At 32.3% G+C, this 11,358-nt stretch overlaps 1 protein-coding gene across 1 annotated transcript in view; it reads right to left on the reverse strand.

Moving 5' to 3' along the window:
* LOTGIDRAFT_169302 (hypothetical protein) overlaps window positions 1–10,649 on the reverse strand; it is a gene marked incomplete at both ends in the record, with an annotated part of 75,134 nt that extends 64,485 nt beyond the window's left edge. Inside the window, 10 exons of the mRNA XM_009067620.1 lie at window positions 345–527; window positions 4,607–4,758; window positions 5,597–5,712; window positions 6,696–6,776; window positions 6,999–7,090; window positions 7,667–7,759; window positions 8,084–8,164; window positions 9,047–9,139; window positions 9,930–9,991; window positions 10,613–10,649. Coding sequence (XP_009065868.1) covers window positions 345–527; window positions 4,607–4,758; window positions 5,597–5,712; window positions 6,696–6,776; window positions 6,999–7,090; window positions 7,667–7,759; window positions 8,084–8,164; window positions 9,047–9,139; window positions 9,930–9,991; window positions 10,613–10,649 — 990 coding nt within the window. The remainder of the gene's footprint in view (window positions 1–344; window positions 528–4,606; window positions 4,759–5,596; window positions 5,713–6,695; window positions 6,777–6,998; window positions 7,091–7,666; window positions 7,760–8,083; window positions 8,165–9,046; window positions 9,140–9,929; window positions 9,992–10,612) is intronic.
* Window positions 10,650–11,358: the final 709 nt, after the last annotated feature.

The raw sequence follows: 11,358 nt of genomic DNA on the forward strand, positions 1-11,358 counted from the left end.
TAATTCCAATTTTCAGTCAGACGCCTGTGGTGCCTGCGATTCCATAAAAAAGTGTCTCTAGTTAAATTGCAAAATATGCTAGTATCTCATAAGGCTCTTTGGGATTAATGACATCATCAAAAGCTTAGTTTTAGTGGAATTTCAGGAACCACAGACGTCTGATTGAAAATTTGAATGGTATAAATTGATGGCAATTTGCCCAGTGGAAAGACACGAAAGCTAGCTTAAAGCCAGCATTTTCCCTCAGTGGAAACATAATCATGAACTAAAGCTTTACTTTCGCAATATTAGTCCCTACATGAGGTCAAATAAAAATTAAATTATCAAATGAAACCAAACCATACCTCATGTTTATTAAATTGTTGTTTAACTATAGAAACTTGTGTATGTATAGGTTCTTGGTTCTCTATAGTTTCTTCTGCAGCCAGTAACCATGCTAGTACATTCTCTAGTCCATCTTGGTATTGTAACAGATGAACTGAGGCAGTACTACATCTACTGGACTGAGGTTCACCACTTGACATTTTCTGTAAATAAAACAACCACAATTACTAATTTTGACTGGTATCGGGCAAAATTTAAAAGAACAGAAATTCTGGCTGAAATAAAATTTAAATACATTTATGGTCTCATTAAATGATATAAGCCTACAAAGTCTTTATCTCAAGCAAAAACTAAAACTTATTGTATCAAATTTCGTAACAATTTCATGGAAGATCAAACTGGTCTTTGGTATGAGTCTCTCCCAAATTATCAGCTTGGTTGTCTGGAATTATGATTGAAGATGACTTATTCAAGGTCATCAGAATTTCAAATGCTGACCGAGATTAGAAACCAGAGACCCGACTTGTTTTCAACATAGCCAAGCAAATGACGTCAAATACAGAATCAACATTCTAACGGTCTGTGCTACAGAATAAATTTTATATATTAATTATCTCAAATTTCCAAATACACAATCTTTGTATAAATAGTATCATCTACAGTTAAGTAGCCAAAAATATTCAGCTGAGAATATGCATTACTTTCATAATTAGTTTCTCAAGTATATGTTTCTTCAAACTCCTAAATCTTAGTAAACCTTAGTTATTTAATTTTCCTTTAAACCCGAAAAAAATCTGAGACAAATTTAACGCATATTTAAATATACTTTTCACAGGTTATTTAGGAATCAAAAAATCAGTGGTAATCCAAGTACGCAAATAAAATATGTGACTTACAGAGGAGTTCCGCAACCCTAGTCCAGGGTTTCTGGGGAGGGGGGAAGCTAAATTTTTGGGGGCTCAATTTGGTGACACAAAAAATCTTTCAAGTCCTCTAAATTTTGAGGGTGGGCCAAATATTTCTTAGCTATTTTATAATAATCTCAATTTATCATTTGGCTTGATTTTTAGAATTTCCTGTTTTAAAGGTTTATAAATCTAAATATTCTATCATTATACTTCAATAACTAGATTATAAACAACACTGTACAGCGTACAATACATTATAAACAATTGAATCATTCAAATTGTTTATAACATAAATACATTTTGAACTGTTACAAAAAATTAAACAGACAGAGCACAAGAATAAGGAGTGCTATTTGTTAATCAGAAGTCAGAATTAACTTGTTACAAGAAAAAATGCCAAGTTGTGAAATGTAATAAATATAATTAATTTTTTGATAGAAATCATACATCTTTCTGGCAGGGTTCAATATAAGCCGCATCAAATTGCATTTTGCAAGTCAAAACGACCCTTTTTGTCATCTAATATTTCCTAATAAATTATTTATTAATTTATATTTATCACGACGATCTACGAATTAAATATAATAATATAATTTTGAACAATCTTCTACGGTCTCTATAACCTTCTAAACTGTCATCATTGGAAAGATCGATCTGAGTTCTGAGGTCTATGGGCCGTATGCAGCGCTCTTACCTTGCCTAAAGTTGAACTTTGGCTAAAGTCGAACTTTACAAAGTTAGGATTAAGGCTTTCATTTTCTACATTTGATAGTCAAATTCAAGCACGGCTTTCGTAAAGATCGACCGGTGCATACCTAAAGTTTGACTTAAGTCTAACTTTAGTCAAAGTTTCGGTAAAGTAGAGTGCTGCATATGGCCATATTACTGTTATATTTTAAATTGCCTCTGAATTTTCATGAAACAAGAATAAAAATTTAACTTGATAAGCCGAAACTAAAATTTGGTGTGATAAATTGCAAAACAAATTTTTTTTCGAAATTGAACCTTGCATGCTTAATGGTTGAATTTTTTTATTGCCAATCGTGCTTCATTTTCACAAGTTTTTCATTAACAGGATTTCAGTAATCACAATTTAGGGCAAAACGTAAAAATTGGCATATCTCATCATGAGAATTAAAGCAAATGACCACTTCTGTAAATGACCTTTAAAAGAGTAATTATCTGGACACAATTTATGTAATTAAACAATTGCTGTGTCTAGTGCAATTCTTTATATACAATTTTTATGATGCCTTGGACATCAGTGCTGGATAACTTTGAGAGCGATTATTGACGGCAGGATATTCATCAATAATTATTTAATAATCTAAATGATTTTAATGAGAAATCTTCCAAATACTAAAGAAAATCATGTCCAAATTTTCAATTCTATAAGTTATTTTTGTGTCAGAGAAAGTATATTCTTGCTTTGATTGGTTAATATAGTTTATTGTGGGTATGTTATGTACTGAAGGGAAACTATGTTGAAGAGATTACTAACTGACAATTAATTAATAATGAAAGTTTATGGTTGATAATCCACATTATAAATTCCTAGCGACAATAATCAATTATTTCAAATATTATGCCCTGCCCTAAACATCAGTGCACACACCAGAATATAGAATCGAAAGTTTTAATCAAGGAAAGCAAAAAATTTCTTAAAGGAACACTACGTCTTAGAATGAACATGAAATTTAAGAATTTTAAACTTGGCCAATAAGAGTATATATTAATCAGTAGATATACTTGGTGTCATAAATAACATAACAGGATCCTTATGTAATCCGATAAATCCAAAAAATTTAGTAATTATCCATAAAAATACAATTAACTATTGAAATTCTCTTAATATCAAGATTAAGCGTTTTTCAATAATTACTTAGTTTTATGAATTTTCCAGATTTTACAGGGATTCTGTTGTAACTTTATGACACCAGGTAAGTTCACTGATGAATATATACTCATATTAACCATTCTTGAGAACTTACATAATTCATTCTAAGACGTAGTATCACTTTAAGTTTCTGAGATAAGAGATATACCTTAAGCTTAACGTTCATTAACATTCCATAGACAACAGAAGATGTAATTTCTATAAGAATTTAAAGTTTGGCCTACTTTCATGAAATAACTTTACCTGCTGGAATTATCTGCCTGGCAGAACACATCCTGTACTTCAAAATCTATTTATAGAAACTTCAACTGACAGAACTTTAGACTTCATACACACCTATAGCAATTTAATGCTTAACCTTTTCAAAACTACGTCAAAATTGGTCAAATTTGAAATAATTTGAAGCTCACCTTAAATTAGAAACTAGCTATCCCAACAAAAATATAGTCCAACAAAAAAGGAGAGCATCCTTCAGTTTAAAAGGGAGATGATGAATGAACTGAAATGTCTAGTTAACTGAAGCTATACAGTACAGTACAGTACATGGTAATATAGGTCATAGTGAGCTGTGAAAACTAGGGCTGGTGTATAAGACAGCACATATAGCAGGAAAGATGGAGGCTAGTTTTTGTTTACATTTCCATCAGTTTTTTAATTAGATGTCTAGAGTCCATTCATTAGTGTTTAATTTGTTTATTAAAGTACATAGTTACTCATGACAGTATAATCAAAACATTATGTATCTTGTAATATGGTGGAGGTGATATACCAATGTGTTAATCAACAGGTAGAATTAGGCCAATGTCACCGTATGTTAGCCTTCAGAGAGATAAACACCTGGTAACTTTTATTTACAAAGTTTTTAGTAATTTGCTTTAAACCACTTTTATTGCTTGCATGTAAATTTGATACGAAGTGAATTTAAAAGTGGAGAAAATGGTGACATGTTTTGAAGGTTTGACAAAATATTTGAGCTGTATAAAAGCTACACAACCAAGGGTGGCAATCCCGGGGGACGGGGCAGGGATGGGCAGACATGTCTCCCCCTAGTTCCTGACTGGGAGTGACATCATATATGTTGTCTCCCCCACCCCCCTGAAAAATAGCCATTAAAGAAAAATCAATTCATTCATACAATTGACCTGGATGTCATATTCCCTTCATTCATTCAATTGACCACTATAGTTCGTAAATATATATAATAGATAATCTTGATATACATCGATAAGGAAATTAGCCGACAATAATCTCTGGTATTATCTGGGTATCTATATATTGCACATTGGAGGTAGCTTCAAGAGAGGTCAAGAGATAATAGAAGGCCTATATCATGTTGCCCAAATAGTTTGAATGATTATTGCATTATTCAGAGTCAGGGAAGAATAACTAAATAACTAATAGTTTATTTCCTTTAAATTGTCGTTTCAATCTTCAAAAAACAGTTCCCTTGTCCTACAAACTGACCCAAAACCCTTACCTTTCTCTTTGGTAAGACAGGAGGAGGGGAACGTAGATTTGAAGTATTTTCTTTCTGAGTAATTCCTTCAATAACTAGATTTGTATGAGGTAATACTTGGAAGAAACACATTAAATATGTCATCAGTGATTTTTTATCTGGATTCTGTAAATCTAAAACATAACACATCATATATTTAAATAATGGTGTCCATTTGCAGATACATGTATCAACACATCTCTTGTGCATTATCAAACATGTAAATGTGGTTTTCACATTATACAATACTCTCTGTGATGGAGGTGGTGATTTCTGCATACATATAGATGCATAAATAACAGATTCTGAATTTATATTGAACAGTGGCGTTTCAAAAGAGCAGTGCCCTAACTCCCAACCCCCAAAAAAGGCATTGGCCAAGGTGCCAACTTTCAAATTTCATTACATATAGGGTCAACACATCAATATTTACTTGCACATGAAACAAGTAAGCCTAGGTTTACAATTCTCTTAATGATGGAGGTGGTGATTTCTGCATATACATGTATGTAGATCGAAATAACACATTCTGAATTTATATTAAACATTGGCGTTTCAAAAGTGCAATGCTCCAACTCCCAACCCCCAAAAAAGACATTGGACTCGCCAAGGTGCAAACTTTCAAATTTTATTACATATAGCGTAAGATTGAGCCTCCCCTTTATCAATTCTGTGGCTCCTACTTGGCATCCTTAACCAATGATTCATATGAAATGCTACTGAATATTTGATGCTTTTGCTATGGGGAAGTAAATGTGGTTTAATTCTGCTTATCACTTGATAAAATAGTGTTCATTAGATCCACATTCATTCCTTGTATGTCCAGTTTTTGCACATGACTATGTAAGTGTTTTGATTGTATGTCCTCGAATCTTGATTCTATTAGGCATTAAGAGTGACAAACTATTTTCCACAATAAATGCATTGGAAACTATTATATTTGTTCAATTAAATATGTATCCAAATTCCTACCTTCAGGATCTAGCAGTCTGTAAATATTTAGATGTTTTTCAGCAATGGAAAAGGCATGATCTAATTTTTCCTGACTGGTTTTATTGCGTAGAGATTTATAGTTAAACAGCTCTGGTCTGTAATAAACAATATATACATTAAAACTAGTGTATATATATCTACATGTACCAAACTTGAATTGTTATTAGGAGTGGTTCTTGATGATCATCAAAAACATTTTAATATCAATTTATGTTGACCTCCATTTCCAAACCCGTCTGATGCAGATTTTTTTAAGCAGAAACATGTGTTGGCAGCATCAAATGAGCTCTTGACATAGTATAATGTACTATGATATAAGCAGTTTACTTCAATAAGATCTATAATTCCCACTTGACATCATTTGATCCTCAAGTAACCCCAAAAGGGCCAAAAAGAAGACAAATTCAAAGGAATTGAATGAACCACTTTTATTAGCATAAGTAGTAGTTGTAGTAACTCAGTTGGTAGTAAGTTAAATGAAAGGAGTTTTCCTTCCTACTTTTCTGCACCATGTGGGCTAATGGAGATGGGGGTAGTACGTTAGATTGTAATTTTGTAGGCAACTCTTATGCCATGGGCATTGCCTCCAAATGTTTTCTATTAAGGCATAGGTCGAGATAATGCCTTCGGATTTTTCAACCTGGTTTCCCTCTGTCAGTGATGCAGGCATGGAAAAAGCATCTAGTCGTTCAGATGGAAAAATAAACCGAGGCCCCGTGTACTGCAGGGTGTGCACGTTAAAGATCCCTCGACAGTTGGAAATAAAAAAAGAGCAGGCTATGTTGCTGTCCTGGCCAAATTTCCCTCATTGCACCCTGCATGGCATTGCCCGTCTTCATAAGCCCACATGGTGCAGAAAAGTAGGACGTAAAACTCCATTCATTTCATTTCATTTTATTTTCCAAAGGTTTTCTTGGCTTTGAATTTCCCTATAGTGATTTAAGTAAATTCAAAGGGTTTTTGAAACAATATTAAGTAGAATATCTCTTTATTAGTTTAGTTTGGTCTTGTATGATTTCTACTACAAGACGTCAGATATAGAGTCTACAAGTTTTGTAATGATAGAAGATAGTTTTACCTGTAATGATGTATTAAAGCATTAAATGCATTTCCATCTTGCCAACTTCTAGTAAAATTATCTATGCTTACATTTTCATAACTGAAATAAAACTAATCTATTAGGTTTACATCTGAGTAGATTCATGATACAAGGTACAAACGGAATACATAGATTACATCTCACATGGTTATTGCACTCAAAATTCTTCTTTTGTGCTCATTATTATTTACAAAGTATCTATGTTTGAGTTTCATGGCATTCTAATTATTAACATGCATCGTTGAGCTTAAAGTTGTATTTTTCAAAGAAAAGAAAACCTACCCTTGGGTAGACTGTTGACACCATGCTAATAAGGTTCTCTCTAAATTGGTCTGTTTTAAATCTTGTAAAACATTCCTCATTATATCCTTGACCTAGTCAAATAACAAAACTTTTGAAACCTTTACACACTCTGGGCCGTATGCAGCGCTCTTACCTTGCCTAAAGTTGAACTTTGGCTAAAGTCGAATTTTACTAAGTTAGGATTAAGGCTTTCATTTTCTACATTTGATAGTCAAATTTAAGCACGACTTTCGTAAAGATCGACCGGTGCATACCTAAAGTTTGACTTAAGTCAGAAACAGAAAGACATGAGCACACTTCAAGGTTCCATCTGGATGGCAGAACAGTTGCAAGTCTTACATACAATTAGCTTGAATCATAGTAGCATACATGCGAGTCGAAGTGTCACGAGTTGAAGTGTCACGAGTTGAAGTGTCACGTTGATAATCTACAAATTTCTAAAAATATATGTCCAAGTACTGGCTCATCCAAAATATTCTTAATCAAATCCTAGCATATTTCAAGGAACAACATAGCTTAAATTTTTACTATTGTACTCTTGCATTGGGCATTTTTTATATCCATATACTTTATACCAATTATTATTTGTCCATGATAGAGGGAAAACAGTGGCAGTGTTTAATATTTGATTATAAATTAACACCTACCTGCCAATGTAATATAATTAGCCAAACTAAGGCTAATGTCAGCTTGGGATTTCCATCGACAATATCATTACTACATATATTGATAAATTTTATCTAAAATCAAAATGGTATCATTGATATTTCTATGAATCGGTAAGAAGCTGGCTGAGTATGGGTATCAGAATTGCAAAGGGGGGCTCAATTCAGGCCCTTAGGTACAGGAGGCAATGCACCCCCCACCCCCCAAGAGGTCATTGCCCTCTAAAAAAAATTCAACAACTGATCCAAATCATCACTGAAACTAAAACACCAAACACCATTGTCTTCCCTTTGCTTACAGCATCTTCCATAAGAAAACCACAGATCAACTTCAGTATATAATTCAAAACCAAATGTTCTGACTAAATCCTAATCTTCAAAGAAATTTAACATACTTACATTGTAGTTATGCTCTAAAATATACAATACTCTACTAATATTATTAATATGATGTACACGCAGTCTTCCCTTTTCTTTACCCTAGAAAATATCATTCAGATTTGATAAATAAATCTCAAAACTCTAGTCATCGACAAAATAATAATTCTAATAATAATAATAATGATGATCAATACTTACTAAAGAAAGACCACTTAGTACTTCTTATAATAATGATGATCAATAAAATACTTACTAAAGAAAGACCACTCAACACTTCTAATAATAATAATGATGATGATCCATAGAATACTTACTAAAGAAAGACCACTCAATACTTCTAATAATAATAATGATGATGATCCATAGAATACTTACTAAAGAAAGACCACTCAATACTTCTAATAATAATAATAATGATGATCAATAGAATACTTACTAAAGAAAGACCACTCAATACTTTTAATAATAATAATGATGATGATCAATAGAATACTTACTAAAGAAAGACCACTCAAAACTTCTAACAATAAAAATAATGATGATCAATAAAATACTTACTAAAGAAAGATCACTAAGTACTTCTAACAATAATAATAATGATGATCAATAAAATACTTACTAAAAAAGACCACTAAGTACTTCTAATAATAATAATGATGATGATTAATAGAATACTTACTAAAGAAAGACCACTAAGTACTTCTAATAATAATAATGATGATGAATAACATACTTACTAAAGAAAGACCTTTAAGTACTTCTAACAATAATAATAATTATGATCAATAAAATACTTACCAAAGAAAGACCACTAAGTACTTCTAACAATAATAATAATGATGATCAATAAAATACTTACCAAAGAAAGACCACTCAATACTTCTAACAATAATAATAATGATGATCAATAAAATACTTACCAAAGAAAGACCACTCAATACTTCTAACAATAATAATAATGATGATCAATAAAATACTTACCAAAGAAAGACCACTCAATACTTCTAACAATAATAATAATGATGATCCATCACGTAAGTCTTCAAATAAATCATTTATCAATGGATGATTAGCCTGAAAATATCCCTTAAAGGTTACATATACACCACTATAGTTTGACCAATTTTGTGCTTATTGTTGATAATATGTTTTGTTTTGATAAACATAACATCAGTCCTATAGCCCGATAATAATATGATTGTTTGGACGGGGGCAAGTAATATATCTTGAGGGGCAATGATGTGTTGTGTTTAGTTGCCATGATAATATTGGTAGGCTTACAGAATATTTTTCAAGGAGAGGCAATCCATTTTTTCCTACCCCCTGTGCCTTCTCATAAGTAACTTAAGTAAGCTAAAATCCAGATTTTAAGAAATACAATAATCTGATATAATAAAACATAACTTATAATTGATTTTTATAGATGACTGGAACACTAAAATCATCTTAAGTTAAGTTTTCGAGAAAAAGGCCCCTGATAAGAATTTCAATGCTTTGCTCAGGTTTTCCACAGATTGTTGTTCAGAATCAAGTTCATAAAAACTCCATAAATATCATTTCTTTTGTTCCTTTCACCATCTTGGGCCACAAAATGTGACTGGCTCTTCTTTGTGGAAATGGAATGACAAAGATCTGTTGAAAATGTGAGCCAAGGGTTAAATGTTGCATAGGTTAATACGCCCTTCAATCAAAATGATTTCATGGTTATTTAATTCTGGTTACACATATTAAATCATTATAAACCAATATAAAAATAACATCACTGATATTTCATGGCATACAAATTTTACTTTCATTTTGGCATGATGGCAAGCCATAACATTTGAGGAAACAAATTTTTAGAATGTGATTAAAATTATGTAACCTTAGACAATTGTGAATTTATCCATTTAGTAAATGTCTTCTTTTGTACATCTTCTCTTTCATCTACAATTCATTCATAAATATGTATATATATATGTCATATATCATATAACAAGTTTTGAACCTGTATGTATATGAAAAACCCGACATCTAATCTAATTGAAGATGTCATAATGAATTTTTCTAACAGTTACAAAGAAAGTTCATTAAGCCAGGTTTATTATCAGCCAACTTCAGCAAGCAGCAAATTGATGAAACAAAAATTTCACAGAGATTCAAGTACATCAGTTGAATACTAAAGGACCTTTGTGTGGAGGTCACAAAGGTGAACTTCAGGTTTCATTTTAGGAAAATATTGCCACTATCAACTGACCTTCATTTTTTATCTCATATACCTAATTAGCAAGTTTTATGAAAACCGGTTGAAAACTTAAGGAGAACAGTTATACATTTTCAATATTAAAGATCATATGAGTTAAGAGGGATGTAAAAATTTGACATTGTCTCATTGACATTAAGCTCAACTCTTTTTTTCATCATGTTTACATACTCAGTTGAATGACATGCCCCAAATTTACTAGAAAGGGGAAATTCACTTTACAATTCTTTTATTTGGGGTGATTCGGACAAACCCTCAAAACCCTCCTACATGTTTGCTATAAATCCCTTAATTTCCTAACTTACCTTTACTTTTATGGTATTTTATTGAAGTAGAGTCCATCTTTGTACAATATTAATGCTTATCTAACTCTATATTACACATTGTTTCATCTCACTGAAGTACAGAAAACCATTGATAGCTTACCAAACCAAAAATGAAATTTGCACAAACACTCTATAGTGCACCACCTATCTCTAGTGTTTATATTTCAGATCAAGTGCGTGCATGGGCACAGATTGCAAAGTGGACACAATGTGGAGGCATGTAAATGGCGTTTCTGTTTCAATTTTCAAGAGATCTGTGCCCTGTCTGCCCCAAAAATGGAGGTCTCTAGTCTCTACGAGGCGAGGCTCAAAGGCCAGAATATCCTTGAAGTAGGGGGACTTGGGTCAACGGATTTCAAATGGCCTGAAATGAATTTTGTGCATTTAGAGGGCTTAATTTTCACTTCACCATCTTAAGACCTTTGACAGATCTAAGGAGGAGGCTGCATGCATGGCCCTTCCCCTGAATTATCCCCTTATTCTAAAAGCGGGATGTCAAAATCAATATAAATTATGAAGCTAAGTTGGTCTACATTCGAAGAATAATGAAATGTTATGTCATGCATGAACATATCTAAAATATTCAAACTATGTAGATCTTAGAATGTCTGGGCATTCCATTGAAAATCCCAAGAAAATAAACAAACATACATTTTGCTCTCCAAGGCTCTTTTCAAATTTTTCATTTATGGCCTAGGCCTACTGATATTTTCTTAGCACCAAAA

The sequence above is a fragment of the Lottia gigantea genome, assembly GCF_000327385.1.
Source record: "Lottia gigantea unplaced genomic scaffold LOTGIsca_84, whole genome shotgun sequence".
NCBI lineage: Eukaryota > Metazoa > Mollusca > Gastropoda > Lottiidae > Lottia > Lottia gigantea.